The sequence below is a fragment of the Ranitomeya imitator genome, chromosome 5, assembly GCF_032444005.1.
Source record: "Ranitomeya imitator isolate aRanImi1 chromosome 5, aRanImi1.pri, whole genome shotgun sequence".
NCBI lineage: Eukaryota > Metazoa > Chordata > Amphibia > Anura > Dendrobatidae > Ranitomeya > Ranitomeya imitator.
In genome coordinates, this window is record NC_091286.1 from 301,477,066 (window position 1) to 301,499,747 (window position 22,682).

Consider the following 22,682-nt stretch of genomic DNA (forward strand, 5'->3'; position numbering starts at 1 on the left):
AAGCACTTGGGGGTTCAAAGTCCTCACCACACATCTAGATTAGTTCCTTTGGGGGTCTAGTTTCCAAAATGGTGTCATTTCTGGGGGATCTCCAATGTTTAGGCACACAGGGGCTCTCCAAACGTGACATGGTGTCCGCTAATGATTGGAGCTAATTTTCCATTTAAAAAGCCAAATGGCGTGCCATCCCTTCCGAGCCCTGCCGTGCGCCCAAACAGTGGTTTACCCCCACATATTGGGTATCTGCGTACTCAGGACAAACAGGACAACAATATTTGGGGTCCAATTTCTCCTATTATCCTTGGCAAAATAGGAAATTCCAGGCTAAAAAATCATTTTTGAGGAAAGAAAAATTATTTTTTATTTTCATGGCTCTGCGTTATAAACTTCTGTGAAGCACCTGGGGGTTTAAAGTGCTCAATATGCATCTAGATAAGTTCCTTGGGGGGTCTAGTTTCCAAAATGGGGTCACTTGTGGGGGAGCTCCAATGTTTAGGCACATAGGGGCTCTCCAAACGCGACATGGTGTCCGCTAACAATTGGAGCTAATTTTCCATTCAAAAAGTCAAATGGCGCGCCTTCCCTTCCGAGCCCTGCCGAGTGCCCAAACAGTGGTTTACCCCCACATATGAGGTATCGACGTACTCGGGAGAAATTGCCCAACAAATTTTATGATCCATTGTACCCTACTGCCCATGTGAAAATGAAAAAATTGAGGCGAAAAGAATTTTTTTGTGAAAAAAAAAGTACTTTTTCATTTTTACAGATCAATTTGTGAAGCACCTGAGGGTTTAAAGTGCTCACTAGGCATCTAAATAAGTTCCTTGGGGGGTCTAGTTTCCAAAATGGGGTCACTTGTGGGGGAGCGCCAATGTTTAGGCACACAGGAGCTCTCCAAACGCGACATGGTGTCCGCTAACGATGGAAATAATTTTTCATTCAAAAAGTCAAATGGCGCTCCTTCCCTTCCGAGCCTTACCATGTGCCCAAACAGTGGTTTACCCCCACATGTGAGGTATTGGTGTACTCAGGAGAAATTGCCCAACACATTTTAGGATCCATTTTATCCTGTTGCCCATGTGAAAATGAAAAAATTGAGGCTAAAAGAATTTTTTTGTGAAAAAAAAGTACTTTTTCATTTTTACGGATTAATTTGTGAAGCACCTGGGGGTTCAAAGTGCTCACTATGCATCTAGATAAGTTCCTTGGGGCGTCTAGTTTCCAAAATGGGGTCACTTGTGGGGGAGCTCCAATTTTTAGGCACACGGGGGCTCTCCAAACGTGACATGGTGTCCGCTAAAGAGTGGAGCCAATTTTTGATTCAAAAAGTCAAATGGCGCTCCTTCCCTTCCAAGCCCTGCCGTGCGCCCAAACAGTGGTTTACCCCCACATATGAGGTATCAGCGTACTCAGGACAAATTGGACAACAACTTTCGTGGTTCAGTTTCTCCTTTTACCATTGGGAAAATAAAAAAATTGTTGCTAAAAGATAATTTTTGTGACTAAAAAGTTAAATGTTCATTTTTTCCTTCCATGTTGCTTCTGCTGCTGTGAAGCACCTGAAGGGTTAATAAACTTCTTGAATGTGGTTTTGAGTACCTTGAGGGGTGCAGTTTTTAGAATGGTGTCACTTTTGGGTATTTTCAGCCATATAGACCCCTCAAACTGACTTCAAATGTGAGGTGGTCCCTAAAAAAAATGGTTTTGTAAATTTCGTTGTAAAAATGACAAATCGCTGGTCAAATTTTAACCCTTATAACTTCCTAACAAAAAAAAATTTTGTTTCCAAAATTGTGCTGATGTAAAGTAAACATGTGGGAAATGTTATTTATTAACTATTTTGTGTCACATATCTCTCTGGTTTAACAGAATAAAAATTCAAAATGTGAAAATTGTGAAATTTTCAAAATTTTCGCCAAATTTCCGTTTTTATCACAAATAAACGCAGAATTTATTGACCTAAATTTACCACTAACATGAAGCCCAATATGTCACGAAAAAACAATCTCAGAAACGCTAGGATCCGTTGAAGCGTTCCTGAGTTATTACCTCATAAAGGGACACTGGTCAGAATTGCAAAAAACGGCAAGGTCTTTAAGGTCAAAATAGGCTGGGTCATGAAGGGGTTAAAGTCCTCAGGACGATCCCACTCCAAGACCGCCCTGACCTTAGCCGGATCCATACGAAAACCTGTGGAGGATAAGAAATAACCCAGAAAAGGAATCTGTTTAACCGCGAACATGCATTTCTCAAGTTTGGCAAACAGTTTATTGTCCCTGAGTACCTGAAAGGACCTGCTGTACATGATCCTGATGAGACTCGAGGTCAGGGGAATAAATTAAGATGTCATCGAGATATACCACCACAAACCTACCTATTAAATGACTAAGCATATCATTGACAAAGTGTTGAAACACAGCAGGAGCATTACTTAACCCAAAAGGCATAACCAAGTTCTGGTAATGTCCCTCTGGAGTATTAAACGCCGTCTTCCATTCATCCCCCTCCTTCATCCGAATGAGATTATATGCCCCCCTGAGATCTAATTTGGAGAACCATTTAGCCCCCAGAATTTGGTGAAAGAGGTCCGGAATAAGAGAGAGCGGGAAAAAATCCCGAACCGTAATTTGATTCAATTCACGGAAGTCTAAGCATGGGAGTAAACCCCCGTCCTTCTTCTTTACAAAGAAGAATCCAGCAGCAATGGGTGATGACGAGGGTCTGATATGACCCTTGGCCAGACTCTCCGTGATATAGTCCTTTATGGCCTGTCTCTCTGGGGCAGAGATGTTGTATAGCCTACTCTTAGGCAGTTTAGCACCAGAAATGAGACGTATGGCGCAATCATAAGGACGGTGTGGAGGTAGCTCTCGACTCCCCTCCTCAGAGAATACATCCTCAAAATCTGAGATGAACTCTGGCAAAACCTGAGAACTCAATCCGGCCAGCCGAGTACCCAGGCAATGTTCCTGACAAAACTCACTCCATCTAGAAATCTCCCGGGTCTGCCAGTCTAACACCGGGTTGTGTAACATGAGCCATGGTAAACCGAGAACTACAGGTGACGGCAAACCCCCCAACACATAACAATCTAATGACTCAGAGTGCAACGCCCCTATTTGTAGGCTCACCCCACGGACGATCTGAGTGAAAGTCCCCTGGCTCAAGGGTGCAGAATCAATGGCAATTATAGGTATGGGTCTAGACAACTCTTGAGTCCCATGTGCCTGAACAAACCCAGCATCAATTAAATTAAACCCTGCCCCAGAGTCCAGAAAGGCAGAGATATTGAACCTATTTTCACCAAGACGAATCTCGGCTGGTAGGAAAAATTGAGGTTTACCTAAGGAGGAAATTAGTACACCCGAGTTGCCAACCTCCCCGCAACCCGGGCTCAATAGTTTTCCGGCGGTTGTCTTCTAGAAGGACACACATTCACATAATGACCCTTTCTGCCACAAAAAAAAACATGCACCTTCCTTACGCCGTACTACTGCAGCCCCCTTAGAACGAGAATCGCCACCCAACTGCATAGGTTCTCCTAGAGACTCAGATTCTGGTGAGTCCAAAACTGAATTACCCTTGAATAGCGGCGATTCATTAAGTCTCTGGCGCAGGCGGCGGTCCACACGGATCGCAAGAGACATAGCTGCCTCCAGTGTGGTTGGTGTCCCCTGTAGGGCGAAGGCATCTTTTATTTTATCAGATACGCCCTGATAAAATTGACTGCAGAGTGCAGGGTCATTCCACATTGTGTCAGTAGCCCATCTCCGAAACTCAGAGCAGTATTCCTCTACTGGCCGGTCTCCCTGTGTAAGATGGCGTATTGTGGACTCAGCGAGGGAGACGCGGTCAGGATCATCATACACTTGACCTAAGGCTTGAAAAAACTCCTTCACAGTCCGTAACGGCAAAGCGTTAGCGGGAAGTGAAAAAGCCCAGGCCTGAGGGTCACCTTGTAGGAGCGATACTATAATTACAACCCTCTGCTCCTCTGAACCTGAAGTGTGAGGACGCAACCTAAAATACAATTTACAGGCCTCCCTGAAAGTAACAAATTTGTCACGCCCCCCAGAGAACCTGTCAGGTAATGCAATTTTAGGCTCCAGCAAAGATTGTGGAGGTGTAGCAACCCCTGCAGTGGCCACTGGAGTGTGCTGCACAACCGCTGAGCGGAGGTCAGCCACCTCTAGACTGAGTTGCTGCATTTGTCCAGCTAAAGCAGCAATGGGGTCCATATTGGACCAAGAAAAAATTTTAAGGTCAGTGATACTGTCACGCCGTAAGCGGCGATAAAGGGGCAGGATGGTGTACTGGGACCAGCACCTGTCCCTACCACTTTAATGGGGCCCTGGCTTTCCCTTATCTCGGGGGTACCTATGATGGTTAGGAGGCCCGAGCCGCCAACATATCCATGTCTCCTGTGCAGGTCCTATCAGTGGCCCCCTCTCCCCCCAAAGGAGGTGGACTGCACCAGTGTAATAATACAACAAATAGCAGGGTATACAGACAAGGTAACTAAAAATCTCAAACTCACCAAATGCTCACACAACCACAGAGGAAACACAGAGAAGGGAAGAGAAGGAATAAACTTAGGAAGGAAAACAGGTTTAACATGCAACCAAAACAGCAGACACCAATCTCTGTAAATAAACCTCCAACACCAACACTACGCTCCTTCAACCTCCAAGCCAGGTAGTAGAACTGATCACTAACAATAGCTGAAGTCAGGACTGGGTCTATATAGAGGATCAGATTACAAAATCCACTTCAGCTGAGAGAGACCCAGCTCTCAGCAATAAGGTTAACTCCTGCACTGCTGGCACAAAGCAGCCAGGTCAGAATACAGGTGAAGAGCTTCTGTTCACTGTGTGTGAATGAGGCCCAGAGCGCTGCGGTTCTCTGGAACCTCTCTGTCGCGGTAGCCCCGTGACAGATATTGTGTCTATCGCTGTTCTGATATTATAGGTTATTGACTTCCCGTGCACATACCCGGTCTGGTGTCATGAAATTAATTCAGGAATGATTTGCTGAACCCTCTTTGCTAATACTTTTGTGAGAAGCTTAAAGTCGGAATTAAACAATGAAATTGGACAATAACCCTCTACCTGCATCGGATCCTTCCCAGGCTTTGGAAGTACAATAATACACGCTTTGTTGAAACTATCTGGAATGTACCCCTTCTCCATAATTCCATTAAACACCCCACACAAATGTGGACCCACTGAAGGACCTAGAATTTTGTAGCATTCTCCACTAAACCCATCTGGACCCGGTGCTTTAGAACCCTTAAGTGTAGAGATGGCCTGTAACACCTCCGTGGTACTAATGGGCACATTAAACAATCTTTTATGATGCTCCGTTATAGTAGGAGCCATCGCACTCTGAAGGAAACCTGAGTCCCCAGCAGTCTCTTCTCCCTCAGCTTCATAAAGTGAGATAAAAAGCACGGTGGCTTCCACCCATAGGGATCAGCAGTCGGAAATGGCATATGCTGGATGGGTATCCTCCGACATCATCTGTCCTCGACACATAGGGATCATCAGTCAGAAATGGCATATGCCGGATGTGTATCCTCTGACATCATCTGTCCTCGACCCATAGGAATAGGCAGTCGGAAATGGCACATGCCAGATGGGTATCCTCCGACGTCATCTGTCCTCAACCCATAGGGATCTGCAGTCGGAAGTAGCATATGCCGGATGTGTATCCTCCAACATCATCTGTCTTCCACCCATAGGAATCAGCAGTCAGAAATGGCACATGCCAGATGGGTATCCTCCGACATCATCTGTGCTCAACCCATAGGGATCTGCAGTCGGAAATAGCATATGCCGGATGTGTATCCTCCAACATCATGTCTTCTACCCATAGGGATCGGCAGTCAGAAATGGCATATGCCGGATGTGTATCCTCCGACATCATCTGTCCTCGACCTCTATGGATCGGCAGTCAGAAATGGCATATGCCGGATGTGTATCCTCCGACATCATCTGTCCTCGACCTTTAGGGATCGTCAGTCAGAAATGGCATATGCCGGATGTGAATCCTCTGACATCATCTGTCCTTGACCTATAGGGATTGGCAGTCGGAAATGGCACATGCCAGATGGGTAGCCTCCGACATCATCTGTCCTCAACCCATAGGGATCTGCAGTCGGAAATAGCATATGCCGGATGTGTATCCTCCAACATCATGTCTTCTACCCATAGGGATCGGCAGTCAGAAATGGCATATGCCGGATGTGTATCCTCCGACATCATCTGTCCTCGACCTCTATGGATCGGCAGTCAGAAATGGCATATGCCGGATGTGTATCCTCCGACATCATCTGTCCTCGACCTTTAGGGATCGTCAGTCGGAAATGGCATATGCTGGATGTGTATCTTCCAACATCATGTCCTCGACCTCTAGGGATCGGCAGTCAGAAATGGCATATGCCGGATGTGTATCCTCCGACATCATCTGTCCTCGACCTTTAGGGATCGGCAGTTGGAAATGTCATATGCTGGATGTGTATCTTCCAACATCATGTCCTCGACCTCTAGGGATCGGCAGTCGGAAATGGCATATGCTGGATGTGTATCCTCCGACATCATCTGTCCTCGACCTTTAGGGATCGGCAGTCGGAAATGGCATATGCCGGATGTGTATCCTCCGACATCATCTGTCCTCGACCTCTAGGGATCGGCAGTCGGAAATGGCATATGCCGGATGTGTATCCTCCGACATCATCTGTCCTCGACCTTTAGGGATCGGCAGTTGGAAATGGCATATGCCGGATGTGTATCCTCCGACATCATCTGTCCTCGACCTCTAGGGATCGGCAGTCAGAAATGGCATATGCCGGATGTGTATCCTCCGACATCATCTGTCCTCGACCTCTAGGGATCGGCAGTCAGAAATGGCATATGCTGGATGTGTATCCTCCGACATCATCTGTCCTCGACCTCTAGGGATCGGCAGTCAGAAATGGCATATGCTGGATGTGTATCCTCTGACATCATCAGTCCTCGACCTCTAGGGATCGGCAGTCGGAAATGGCATATGCTGGATGTGTATCCTCTGACATCATCAGTCCTCGACCTCTAGGGATCGGCAGTACCTTCACCCCATACACTTTAGACTGTTGGGTGCGACTGTCGGTATCAGTGGGTTGGCTGACTTTAGTCTAATGTGTATGGGGGGGCCTTCAGACTGTTTCTTTTACTTCCCCATTGTGGGTGAGGTTTCGGATTTCCAGATGTTTCCTGCTTATCCAATTGCTACCTTTTAAAAAGTTGCAACATTTTTGCACAAATGTACTCCAGTCCCAAATGAAAAACCGGCAAAAAACCTAAAAACACTGCGGAAAAGCAATGTTTCAGACCCTCTGTGTGAACTAAGCCTTAGGCCAGGTTCACATGAGCTATCACCACCACATAGGTCATGGGACTTTACTGGACAAGTCCTGGTCAGACAGTAGAACATAGCGAGGTAGCCTCTGACTATAGGTCCTATTAATGTACAACCCATAATGGACGCAGGAGGCGGCCAGACGAGCAGCATGCGGTACACACAGCACAGACTACATCACCACATAAACATTTCAGGAACACCCTTAGTAACCATGACTCGCAGTGGCTTGTGGGTGATGTAGTCTGGACAGAAAGGAAGCCTTGGTGCATTCCCACCTGTGCGGACACTAATGAACTACAGTTCCCAGTAGACCTCAGAACAACAGAACTGCGCAAGTCGGAAGCCGCGCGGCTCAGTGTGTTGTGCACACAGCAGCAATAACCGGCTCAGTAGGTTACGGCGCGGTGTCAGTATGGACCTGAGGAGCGGCACTGCTGGTGCCGCCCCCTACTGTCCTGTCACTTACAACGCAGCCGTGCCCCGGGTGTGACAGCTGAGCTGCTCCAGCACTTCCTTGTCTTCCCGGAGCTGTCAGGTCCTCCTCACCCGGGGGCGCTGGATTGTGCTAGTGGGGGCTGTGCTCCCTAGTATGGAGAGAGCTATGGAGCAGCTCAACCGCCTGACTAGATCCCTGCGCCGAGCCCGCACCGTGGAGCTCCCGGAAGGTAATGGAGGCGCAGTAGTGGCCGTGTATAGGACGTGTGTACATGATGGAGGAGCTCGGTGTGTCATGTGCTTGTCATCATGGATGTGAATAGCAGGTGTATGGTGGGCAGCGGCTGCAAGTCACTGGTGGCATCATGTCTGATATGTACACATCATGGGGGCCACAGGAATCTGTATCATGAGGACACTCCGCCGGTGACATCAATGTATCATGGGGACGGGGACATCTATGTATCATGGGGACGGGGACACTCCGCCGGTGACATCAATGTATCATGGGGACGGGGACACTCCACCAGTGACATCTATGTATCATGGGGACGGGGACACTCCGCCGGTGACATCAATGTATCATGGGGACGGGGACACTCCACCAGTGACATCTATGTATCATGGGGACGGGGACACTCCGCCGGTGACATCAATGTATCATGGGGACGGGGACACTCCACCAGTGACATCTATGTATCATGGGGACGGGGACACTCCGCCGGTGACATCTATATATCATGGGGACGGGTCACTCCGCCGGTGACATCTATATATCATGGGGACGGGGACACTCCGCCGGTGACATCAATGTATCATGGGGACGGGGACACTCCGCCGGTGACATCTATATATCATGGGGACGGGGACACTCCGCCGGTGACATCAATGTATCATGGGGACGGGGACACTCCACCGGTGACATCAATGTATCATGGGGACGGGGACATCTATGTATCATGGGGACGGGGACACTCCACCGGTGACATCTATGTATCATGGGGACGGGGACACTCCGCCGGTGACATCAATGTATCATGGGGACGGGGACACTCCGCCGGTGACATCTATATATCATGGGGACGGGGACACTCCACCAGTGACATCTATGTATCATGGGGACGGGGACACTCCGCCGGTGACATCTATATATCATGGGGACGGGGACACTCCGCCGGTGACATCAATGTATCATGGGGACGGGGACACTCCACCGGTGACATCAATGTATCATGGGGACGGGGACATCTATGTATCATGGGGACGGGGACACTCCACCGGTGACATCTATGTATCATGGGGACGGGGACACTCCGCCGGTGACATCAATGTATCATGGGGACGGGGACACTCCGCCGGTGACATCAATGTATCATGGGGACGGGGACACTCCGCCGGTGACATCTATATATCATGGGGACGGGTCACTCCGCCGGTGACATCTATATATCATGGGGACGGGGACACTCCGCCGGTGACATCAATGTATCATGGGGACGGGGACACTCCACCGGTGACATCAATGTATCATGGGGACGGGGACATCTATGTATCATGGGGACGGGGACACTCCACCGGTGACATCTATGTATCATGGGGACGGGGACACTCCGCCGGTGACATCAATGTATCATGGGGACGGGGACACTCCGCCGGTGACATCTATATATCATGGGGACGGGGACACTCCACCAGTGACATCTATGTATCATGGGGACGGGGACACTCCGCCGGTGACATCTATATATCATGGGGACGGGGACACTCCGCCGGTGACATCAATGTATCATGGGGACGGGGACACTCCACCGGTGACATCAATGTATCATGGGGACGGGGACACTCCACCGGTGACATCAATGTATCATGGGGACGGGGACATCTATGTATCATGGGGACGGGGACACTCCACCGGTGACATCTATGTATCATGGGGACGGGGACACTCCGCCGGTGACATCAATGTATCATGGGGACGGGGACACTCCGCCGGTGACATCTATATATCATGGGGACGGGTCACTCCGCCGGTGACATCTATATATCATGGGGACGGGGACACTCCGCCGGTGACATCAATGTATCATGGGGACGGGGACACTCCACCGGTGACATCAATGTATCATGGGGACGGGGACATCTATCTATCATGGGGACGGGGACACTCCACCGGTGACATCTATGTATCATGGGGACGGGGACACTCCGCCGGTGACATCAATGTATCATGGGGACGGGGACACTCCGCCGGTGACATCTATATATCATGGGGACGGGGACACTCCACCAGTGACATCTATGTATCATGGGGACGGGGACACTCCGCCGGTGACATCTATATATCATGGGGACGGGGACACTCCGCCGGTGACATCAATGTATCATGGGGACGGGGACACTCCACCGGTGACATCAATGTATCATGGGGACGGGGACATCTATGTATCATGGGGACGGGGACACTCCACCGGTGACATCTATGTATCATGGGGACGGGGACACTCCGCCGGTGACATCAATGTATCATGGGGACGGGGACACTCCGCCGGTGACATCAATGTATCATGGGGACGGGGACATCTATGTATCATGGGGACGGGGACACTCCACCGGTGACATCTATGTATCATGGGGACGGGGACACTCCACCGGTGACATCTATGTATCATGGGGACGGGGACACTCCACCGGTGACATCTATGTATCATGGGGACGGGGACACTCCACCAGTGACATCTATGTATCATGGGGACGGGGACACTCCACCGGTGACATCTATGTATCATGGGGACGGGGACATCTATGTATCATGGGGACGGGGACACTCCACCGGTGACATCTATGTATCATGGGGACGGGGACACTCCACCAGTGACATCTATGTATCATGGGGACGGGGACATCTATGTATCATGGGGACGGGGACACTCCACCGGTGACATCTATGTATCATGGGGATGGGGACACTCCACCGGTGACATCTATGTATCATGGGGACGGGGACACTCCACCGGTGACATCTATGTATCATGGGGACGGGGACACTCCACCGGTGACATCTATGTATCATGGGGACGGGGACACTCCACCGGTGACATCTATGTATCATGGGGATGGGGACACTCCACCGGTGACATCTATGTATCATGGGGACGGGGACACTCCACCGGTGACATCTATGTATCATGGGGACGGGGACACTCCACCAGTGACATCTATGTATCATGGGGACGGGGACACTCCACCGGTGACATCAATGTATCATGGGGACGGGGACATCTATGTATCATGGGGACGGGGACACTCCACCGGTGACATCTATGTATCATGGGGACGGGGACACTCCACCAGTGACATCTATGTATCATGGGGACGGGGACATCTATGTATCATGGGGACGGGGACACTCCACCGGTGACATCTATGTATCATGGGGATGGGGACACTCCACCGGTGACATCTATGTATCATGGGGACGGGGACACTCCACCGGTGACATCTATGTATCATGGGGACGGGGACACTCCACCGGTGACATCTATGTATCATGGGGATGGGGACACTCCACCGGTGACATCTATGTATCATGGGGACGGGGACACTCCACCGGTGACATCTATGTATCATGGGGACGGGGACACTCCACCGGTGACATCTATGTATCATGGGGACGGGGACATCTGTGTATCATGGGGACGGGGACACTCCACCGGTGACATCTATGTATCATGGGGACGGGGACACTCCACCGATGACATCTATGTATCATGGGGACGGGGACACTCCACCGGTGACATCTATATATCATGGGGACGGGGACACTCCACCGGTGACATCTATGTATCATGGGGACGGGGACACTCCACCGGTGACATCTATGTATCATGGGGACGGGGACACTCCACCGGTGACATCTATGTATCATGGGGACGGGGACACTCCGCCAGTGACATCTATGTATCATGGGGACGGGGACACTCCGCCAGTGACATCTATGTATCATGGGGACGGGGACATTCTGCCGGTGACATCTATGTATCATGGGGACGGGGACACTCCGCCGGTGACATCTATGTATCATGGGGATGGAGACACTCCACCGGTGACATCTATGTATCATGGGGATGGGGACACTCCGCCGGTGACATCTATATCATGGGGACGGGGACACTCCGCCGGTGACATCTATGTATCATGGGGACGGGGACATCTATGTATCATGAGGACAATCCGCCGGGGACATCTATGTATCATGGGGACAGGGACACTCCACCGGTGACATCTATGTATCATGGGGACACTCCGCCGGGGACATCTATGTATCATGGGGACGGGGACACTCCGCCGGTGACATCTATGTATCATGGGGACACTCCACCGGTGACATCTATGTATCATGGGGACGGGGACACTCCGCCGGTGACATCGATGTATCATGGGGACGGGGACACTCCACCGGTGACATCTATGTATCATGGGGACGGGGACACTCCACCGGTGACATCTATGTATCATGGGGATGGAGACACTCCACCGGTGACATCTATATCATGGGGACGGGGACACTCCACCGGTGACATCTATGTTTCATGGGGACGGGGACACTCCGCCGGTGACATCTATGTATCATGGGGACGGGGACACTCCACCGGTGACATCTATGTATCATGGGGACGGGGACACTCCGCCGGTGACATCTATATATCATGGGGACGGGGACACTCCGCTGGTGACATCTATGTATCATGGGGACACTCCGCCGGGGACATCTATGTATCATGGGGACGGGGACACTCCGCCGGTGACATCTATGTATCATGGGGAAACTCCGCCGGAGACATCTATGTATCACGGGGACGGGGACACTCCACCGGTGACATCTATGTATCATGAGGACACTCCGCCGGGGACATGTATATATCATGGGGACACTCCACCGGTGACATCTATGTATCATGGGGACAGGGACACTCCGCCGGTGACATCGATGTATCATGGGGACGGGGACGGGGACACTCCGCCGGTGACATCTATGTATCATGAGGACACTCCGCCGGGGACATCTATGTATCATGAGGACAATCCGCCGGGGACATCTATGTATCATGGGGACGGGGACACTCCGCCGGTGACATCTATGTATCATGGGGGCCGGGGACACTCCGCCGGTGACATCTATGTATCATGGGGACGGGGACACTCCGCCGGTGACATCTATGTATCATGAGGACAATCCGCCGGGGACATCTATGTATCATGGGGACGGGGACTCTCCGCCGGGGACATCTATGTATCATGGGGAAACTCCGCCGGTGACATCTATGTATGACGGGGACACTCTACCGGTGACATCTATGTATCATGGGGACACTCCGCCGGAGACATCTATGTATCATGGTGACACTCCGCCGGTGACATCTATGTATCTTGGGGACGGGGACACTCCGCCGGTGACATCTATGTATCATGAGGACACTCCGCCGGGGACATCTATGTATCATGGGGACACTCCGCCGGTGGCATCTATGTATCATGGGGATGGGGACACTCTGCCGGTGACATCTATGTATCATGGGGACGGGGACACTCCGCCGGTGACATATATGTATCATGGGGATGGAGACACTCCACCGGTGACATCTATGTATCATGGGGACGGGGACACTCCACCAGTGACATCTATGTATCATGGGGACGGGGACACTCCACCGGTGACATCTATGTATAATGGGGACGGGGACACTCCACCGGTAACATCTATGTATCATGGGGACGGGGACACTCCACCGGTGACATCTATGTATCATGGGGACGGGGACACTCCACCGGTGACATCTATGTATCATGGGGACATTCCACCGGTGACATCTATGTATCATGGGGACGGGGACACTCCACCGGTGACATCTATGTATCATGGAGACACTCCACCGGTGACATCTATGTATCATGGGGACGGGGACACTCCGCCGGTGACATCTATGTATCATGGGGACACTCCGCCGGGGACATCTATGTATCATGGGGACACTCTGCCGGGGACATCTATGTATCATGGGGATGGGGACACTCTGCCGGTGACATCTATGTATCATGGGGACACTCCACCGGTGACATCTATGTATCATGGGGACGGGGACACTCCACCGGTGACATCTATGTATCATGGGGACGGGGACACTCCACCGGTGACATCTATGTATCATGGGGACACTCCGCCGGGGACATCTATGTATCATGGGAACACTCCGCCGGTGACATCTATGTATCATGGGGATGGAGACACTCCACCGGTGACATATATGTATCATGGGGACGGGGACACTCCACCGGTGACATCTATGTATCATGGGGACGGGGACACTCCACCGGTGACATCTATGTATCTTGGGGACGGGGACACTCCACCGGTGACATCTATGTATTATGGGGACACTCCGCCGGGGACATCTATGTATCATGGGAACACTCCGCCGGTGACATCTATGTATCATGGGGACGTGGACACTCCGCCGGTGACATTTATGTATCATGAGGACACTCCGCCGGGGACATCTATGTATCATGGGGACACTCCGCCGGGGACATCTATGTATCATGGGGATGGGGACACTACGCCGGTGACATCTATGTATCATGGGGATGGGGACACTGCGCCGGTGACATCTATGTATCATGGGGATGGAGACACTCCACCTTTGACATCTATGTATCATGGGGACGGGGACACTCCTCCGGTGACATCTATGTATCATGGGGACACTCCGCCGGGGACATCTATGTATCATGGGGAAGGGGACACTCCGCCGGTGACATCTATGTATCATAGGGACGGGGACATTCCACCGGTGACATCTATGTATCATGGGGACGGGGACTCTCCGCCGGTGACATCTATGTATCATGGGGATGGAGACACTCCACCGGTGACATCTATATCATGGGGACGGGGACACTCCACCGGTGACATCTATGTATCATGGGGACGGGGACACTCCACCGGTGACTTCTATGTATCATGGGGACGGGGACACTCCACCGGTGACATCTATGTTTCATGGGGACGGGGACACTCCACCGGTGACATCTATGTATCATGGGGACGGGGACACTCCGCCGGTGACATCTATGTATCATGGGGACGGGGACACTCCGCCGGTGACATCTATATATCATGGGGACGGGGACACTCCGCCGGTGACATCTATATATCATGGGGAAACTCCGCCGGTGACATCTATGTATCACGGGGACGGGGACACTCCACCGGTGACATCTATGTATCATGAGGACACTCCGCCGGGGACATCTATGTATCATGAGGACAATCCGCCGGGGACATCTATGTATCATGGGGACGGGGACACTCCGCCGGTGACATCTATGTATCATGGGGACGGGGACACTCCACCGGTGACATCTATGTATCATGAGGACACTCCGCCGGGGACATCTATGTATCATGAGGACAATCCGCCGGGGACATCTATGTATCATGGGGACGGGGACACTCCGCCGGGGACATCTATGTATCATGGGGAAACTCCGCTGGTGACATCTATGTATGACGGGGACACTCTACCGGTGACATCTATGTATCATGGGGACACTCCGCCGGGGACATCTATGTATCATGGTGACACTCCGCCGGTGACATCTATGTATCATGGGGACGGGGACACTCCGCCGGTGACATCTATGTATCATGAGGACACTCCGCCGGGGACATCTATGTATTATGAGGACACTCCGCCGGGGACATCTATGTATCATGGGGACACTCCGCCGGGGACATCTATGTATCATGGGGACGGGGACACTCCGCCGGTGACATCTATGTATCATGGGGACGGGGACACTCCGCCGGTGACATCTATGTATCATGGGGACGGGGACATCTACGTATCATGAGGACACTCCGCCGGTGACATCTATGTATCATGGGGACGGGGACACTCCGCCGGTGACATCTATGTATCATGGGGATGGAGACACTCCACCTTTGACATCTATGTATCATGGGGACGGGGACACTCCACCGGTGACATCTATGTATCATGGGGACACTCCACCGGTGACATCTATGTATCATGGGGACGGGGACTCTCCGCCGGTGACATCTATGTATCATGGGGATGGAGACACTCCACCGGTGACATCTATGTATCATGGGGACGGGGACACTCCACCGGTGACTTCTATGTATCATGGGGACGGGGACACTCCACCGGTGACATCTATGTATCATGGGGACGGGGACACTCCACCGGTGACTTCTATGTATCATGGGGACGGGGACACTCCACCGGTGACATCTATGTTTCATGGGGACGGGGACACTCCGCCGGTGACATCTATGTATCATGGGGACGGGGACACTCCGCCGGTGACATCTATATATCATGGGGACGGGGACACTCCGCCGGTGACATCTATATATCATGGGGACGGGGACACTCCGCTGGTGACATCTATGTATCATGGGGACGGGGACACTCCGCCGGTGACATCTATGTATCATAGGGAAACTCCGCCGGTGACATCTATGTATCACGGGGACGGGGACACTCCACCGGTGACATCTATGTATCATGAGGACACTCCGCCGGGGACATGTATGTATCATGAGGACACTCCGCCGGTGACATCTATGTATCATGGGGACGGGGACGGGGACACTCTGCCGGTGACATCTATGTATCATGAGGACAATCCGCCGGGGACATCTATGTATCATGGGGACGGGGACACTCCGCCGGTGACATCTATGTATCATGGGGACGGGGACACTCCGCCGGTGACATCTATGTATCATGGGGACGGGGACACTCCACCTGTGACATCTATGTATCATGAGGACAATCCGCCGGGGACATCTATGTATCATGGGGACGGGGACACTCCGCCGGGGACATCTATGTATCATGGGGAAACTCCGCTGGTGACATCTATGTATGACGGGGACACTCTACCGGTGACATCTATGTATCATGGGGACACTCCGCCGGGGACATCTATGTTTCATGGTGACACTCCGCCGGGGACATCTATGTATCATGGGGACGGGGACACTCCGCCGGTGACATCTATGTATCATGGGGACGGGGACACTCCGCCGGTGACATCTATGTATCATGGGGACGGGGACATCTACGTATCATGAGGACACTCCGCTGGTGACATCTATGTATCATGGGGACGGGGACACTCCGCCGGTGACATCTATGTATCATGGGGACGGGGACACTCCGCCGGTGACATCTATGTATCATGGGGACGGGGACATCTATGTATCATGAGGACACTCCGCCGGTGACATCTATGTATCATGGGGACGGGGACACTCCGCCGGTGACATCTATGTATCATGGGGACGGGGACACTCCGCCGGTGACATCTATGTATCATGGGGACGGGGACACTCCGCCGGTGACATCTATGTATCATGGGGATGGGGACACTCCGCCAGTGACATCTATGTATCACGGGGACGGGGACACTCCACCGGTGACATCTATGTATCATGGGGACGGGGACACTCCGCAGGTGACATCTATGTATCATGGGGACGGGGACATCTATGTATCATGAGGACACTCCGCAGGTGACATCTATGTATCATGGGGACGAGGACATCTATGTATCATGAGGACACTCCACCGGTGACATGTATCATGGGGACGGGGACACTCCGCTGGTGACATCTATGTATCATGGGGACGGGGACACTACGCTGGTGACATCTATGTATCATGGGGACGGGGACACTCCGCTGGTGACATCTATGTATCATGGGGACGGGGACACTCCGCCGGTGACATCTATGTATCATGAGGACACTCCGCCGGGGACATCTATGTATCATGGGGACGGGGACACTCCGCCGGTGACATCTATGTATCATGGGGACGGGGACACTCCGCCGGTGACATCTATGTATCATGGGGACGGGGACATCTGTGTATCATGGGGATGGAGACACTCCACCGGTGACATCTATGTATCATGGGGACAGGGACACTCCACCGGTGACATCTATGTATCATGAGGACACTCCGCCGGTGACATCTATGTATCTTGGGGACGGGGACACTCCGCCGGTGACATCTATGTATCATGGGGACGGGGACACTCCACCGGTGACATCTATGTATCATGGGGACGGGGACACTCCGCCGGTGACATCTATGTATCATGGGGACGGGGACACTCCACCGGTGACATCTATGTATCATGGGGACGGGGACACTCCGCTGTTGACATCTATGTATCATGGTGACGGGGACACTCCACCGGTGACATCTATGTATCATGGGGACGGGGACACTCCGCTGGTGACATCTATGTATCATGGGGACGGGGACACTCCGCTGGTGACATTTATGTATCATGGGGACACTCCGCTGGTGATGTATACCTGTCATGGGGGATGGATACATGTTGGTACTTTGGGCATTGCATACAGTGTGGACTTACACATCACTAATGTCGTGTAGAAATGATTACTGCTCATTAACCTTTTAGTGACCGGGCCAAATTTTGGAAATCTGACCAGTGCCACTATGTGGTAATAACTGGAACGTTTCAACAAATCCCAGTGATTTTTAGGCTATGTGCACACGTTGCGGATTAGGCTTAGGAATTTCTGGTGTGGATTCTGCCTCTCCTGGCAGAAAACTCAGCTGCGGATTTGTTGCGTTTTTTGTGCGTTTTTGCTGCGGTTTTCTTGCGGATTTGCTACATTGTTTACCCCTGCGGTTTTCTATAATGGAATGGGTACAAAAACGCTGCAGATTCTCAAAAAAGAAGTGACATGCTGCTTCTTTTAAACCGCAGCGGATTTTCCGCAAAGTGTGCACAGCATTTTTTTCTCATTGATTTACATTGTACTGTAAATCGATTGCAGATCTGCAGCGTTTCTGCACTGCAAAAAACGCTGCGGATCCGCAGAGAATCCGCAACGTGTGTACATACCCTAAGATTGTTTTTTTGTGGAACATTATAATTTATGATAATGGTACATTTACGTCAATATGTTTTGTGTTTATTTATAAAAAATATCAGAAATTTAACAAAAATGTAAAAAAAAAAATGCAATTTTCAAAGTTTGATTGATTATCCCTTTAATCCAGTTAGTCATACCACACAAAAACTTTAATAAACAACATTTCTCACATGTCTGCTTCACATCAGCACTATTTGTAAAATGTTCTTTTATTTTGTTAGCATTTTAGGAGGTTTAAAATTGTAGCAGTAATTTTTCATTTTTTCAAGGGATTGGGATCCATTTTTGAAGTGCCTTTTGGGGGTCCTATCTATTGGAAACCCCCAAAAGTGATACTATTTTTAAATCCACGCCCCCTGACATATTAAAAACTGCTCTCAGGTAGTTTATTAACCCTTCAGGTGATTTTCAGGAATTAATGCAAAGTGACATGACAGGAATGAAAAAATGTATTTTTACCACCTAAATGTCGGTAACTTCTGAACAGGCCGATGTAGCTGGCAGACTCTAAGGCATCTATTTGGTCATGAATTGCAATGACAAACATCAGGACCACACAATCATGATCCCAGGGTACCAATGGGGTTAAGGTACCGTCACACTAAATGACGCTGCAGCGATCCAGACAACGATCCGGATCGCTGCAGCGTCGCTGTTTGGTCGCTGGAGAGCTGTCACACAGACCACTCTCCAGCGACCAGTGATGCCGGTAACCAGGGTAAACATCGGGTTACTAAGCGCAGGGCCGCGCTTAGTAACCCGATGTTTACCCTGGTTACCATCCTAAAAGTAAAAAAAACAAACGCTACATACTTACCTACCGCTGTCTGTCCTCGGCGCTCTGCTTCTCTGCTCTGGCTGTGAGCGCCGGGCAGCCGGAAAGCAGAGCGGTGACGTCATTGCTCTGCTTTCCGGCCGCTGTGCTCACAGCCAGACCAGAGAAGCAGAACGCCGGGGACAGACAGCGGAAGGTAAGTATGTAGCGTTTGTTTTTTTACTTTTAGGATGGTAACCAGGGTAAATATCGGGTTACTAAGCGCGGCGCTGCGCTTAGTAACCCGATGTTTACCCTGGTTACCAGTGAAGACATCGCTGAATCAGTGTCACGCCGATTCAGCGATGTCAGCGGGAGAGCCAGCGACCAAATAAAGTTCTGGCCCTCTAGCCCCGACCAACGACATCACAGCAGGATTCTGATCGCTGCTGCCTGTCACACTGGACGATATCGCTAGCGAGGACGCTGCAACGTCACGGATCGCTAGCGATATCGTTTAGTGTGAAGGTACGGTACCTTTAAAGAAGAATCCCCCATCCTGCACTGTTAACCATTTATAATGATGCAGTCACTATTGACAGCAGCATCTGAGGGGTTAAACAGATATGGACGGTGCCAACACTGATTGTGGCTGATACAGCAAGTTGTCAGCTATAGTGGACAGCCGACAGCTGCTGGATTGTCACCTGTATGGGGAGGCTATGCTCTTATATCTCAGGTCAGTTAAAAGCCGTATTGGCGGTCATTTAGGGGTTAAACCACTACTGTCAGTAATCTGCATGTAGATGGCTGCAGGAATGGTATAAGTGATATTTTTTCATTTAGCAGTTCCAACTAAATACGCTTACTGTACCTCCTGTCCACTGCTTTTGCCCTGTGCTGTAATGGTCGGCCACTTTGTAGCCGCATTTGATGTGATGTGTTCCATACCTAGATTTTACTGTGGTTGTAGTGTGACCTCCATTGTGTTTAAATTGTGGCAAAAACTGCGTACATGTCCTATACAGTACTATGTGTATGACTGGTGGCAGGGGGCACCATACTGGTGTAACTATAGCTTTTTGGGAAGTGGAGGTACTCTTACTATGTGTGGGAAGTGAGAAGGCTGCTGCCACTTCTAATAAGATGGAAGAGGGCATTTATATGTTCACAACTACTGGGGGGAAAAGCTGAGTACAGCTACAACTACTGGGAGAAAAGGTGAGTGCTGCTACTGCTACATGCGGGCTGAAGGGAGGTGCTGCTACTACTACTGGCGGGGCAAAGGGAAGTGCTGCTACTACTACTAGCGGGGCCAAGGGAAGTGCTGCTACTACTACTAGCGGGGCGAAGGGAAGTGCTGCTACTACTACTAGCGGGGCGAAGGGAAGTGCTGCTACTACTACTAGCGGGGCCAAGGGAGGTGCTGCTACTACTGGCGGGGCAAAGGGAAGTGCTGCTACTACTACTAGCGGGGCCAAGGGAAGTGCTGCTACTACTACTAGCGGGGCGAAGGGAAGTGCTGCTACTACTACTAGCGGGGCGAAGGGAAGTGCTGCTACTACTACTAGCGGGGCAAAGGGAAGTGCTGCTACTACTAGCGGGGCAAAGGGAAGTGCTGTTACTACTACTAGCGGGGCAAAGGGAAGTGCTGCTACTACTACTAGCGGGGCAAAGGGAAGTGCTGCTACTACTACTAGTGCGGCAAAGGGAAGTGCTGCTACTACTACTAGCGGGGCAAAGGGAAGTGCCACTACTACTAGTGGGGCAAAGGGATTATTCCCATAGTCCTAAATGTAGCACAGGCTAGAGTCACTTCGACATCAGATATCAACACATTTTCAAATGGTGGGTACCTTGGAAAAAAATGAAGTGAAAGAGAAAATACCAATAAAAGCAATAAATTTATTCAAAACATGTTCTAAAACTGTGTAACAGGTAAAATTAGACAAAGACGGAGGGGGGGAAACGGAAACCTCCAAGTACCAGAGGAGGCACACCACCACACTGCGGTACAATAAACACGTATATCCAAGAAGGCTCAATATTAAATCATGGGGCTACCTAAAGTGTGCCGAATGAAGACAGCTACTAGGATATAAGTATCGTAATTGCGTGCACAGCGCACAGAATCATATATAAGGTTGTATTAGAGGAAGAGAGGGTGGTAGGCCATATGATAACCAAGCAGATGTACTCTGTCTATGGGCATCAAGAGTGCTGTGATAGACACTAGGGAGTGAAGGTGTCACCCTATGCACTGATCGGTAATATCGTTTAGCACAAGCCTCACTTCATAAGTAAATAAATACCTGGGAATAGTATGTGACAGGAGTCTGTGCGCGCCAGGTCCGAGTGATGTGGAGGCCTCCACATCACTCGAAGTGCTGCTACTACTACTAGTGCGGCGAAGGGAAGTGCTGCTACTACTACTAGCGGGGCGAAGGGAAGTGCTGCTTCTACTACTGGCGGGGCGAAGGGAAGTGCTGCTACTACTACTAGCGGGGCAAAGGGAAGTGCCACTACTACTACTAGCGGGGCAAAGGGAGGTGCTGCTACTACTACTAGTGCGGCGAAGGGAAGTGCTGCTACTACTACTAGCGGGGCGAAGGGAAGTGCTGCTACTACTACTAGCGGGGCTAAGGGAAGTGCTGCTACTACTACTAGCGGGGCGAAGGGAAGTGCTGCTACTACTACTAGCGGGGCAAAGGGAGGTGCTGCTACTACTACTAGTGCGGCGAAGGGAAGTGCTGCTACTACTACTAGCGGGGCGAAGGGAAGTGCTGCTACTACTACTAGCGGGGCTAAGGGAAGTGCTGCTACTACTACTAGCGGGGCTAAGGGAAGTGCTGCTACTACTACTAGCGGGGCTAAGGGAAGTGCTGCTACTACTACTAGCGGGGCTAAGGGAAGTGCTGCTACTACTACTAGCGGGGCAAAGGGAAGTGCCACTACTACTACTAGCGGGGCGAAGGGAAGTGCTGCTACTACTACTAGCGGGGCTAAGGGAAGTGCTGCTACTACTACTAGCGGGGCTAAGGGAAGTGCTGCTACTACTACTAGCGGGGCTAAGGGAAGTGCTGCTACTAC

General features: G+C 50.9%; 1 protein-coding gene across 4 annotated transcripts in view; it reads left to right on the forward strand.

Annotated features, from left to right (window-relative positions):
- Nucleotides 1–7,727: 7,727 nt before the first annotated feature.
- Nucleotides 7,728–22,682, forward strand: part of HACE1 (HECT domain and ankyrin repeat containing E3 ubiquitin protein ligase 1) — a 163,121-nt gene continuing 148,166 nt past the window's right edge. Inside the window, exon 1 of one of the 4 annotated variants that reach the window (XM_069726307.1) lies at nucleotides 7,728–8,063. In XM_069726307.1, coding sequence (XP_069582408.1) covers nucleotides 7,988–8,063 — 76 coding nt within the window. In that variant the 5' untranslated portion in view covers nucleotides 7,728–7,987. The remainder of the gene's footprint in view (nucleotides 8,064–22,682) is intronic. The other 3 variants (XM_069726306.1, XM_069726304.1, XM_069726303.1) reach the window with 3 other exon arrangements.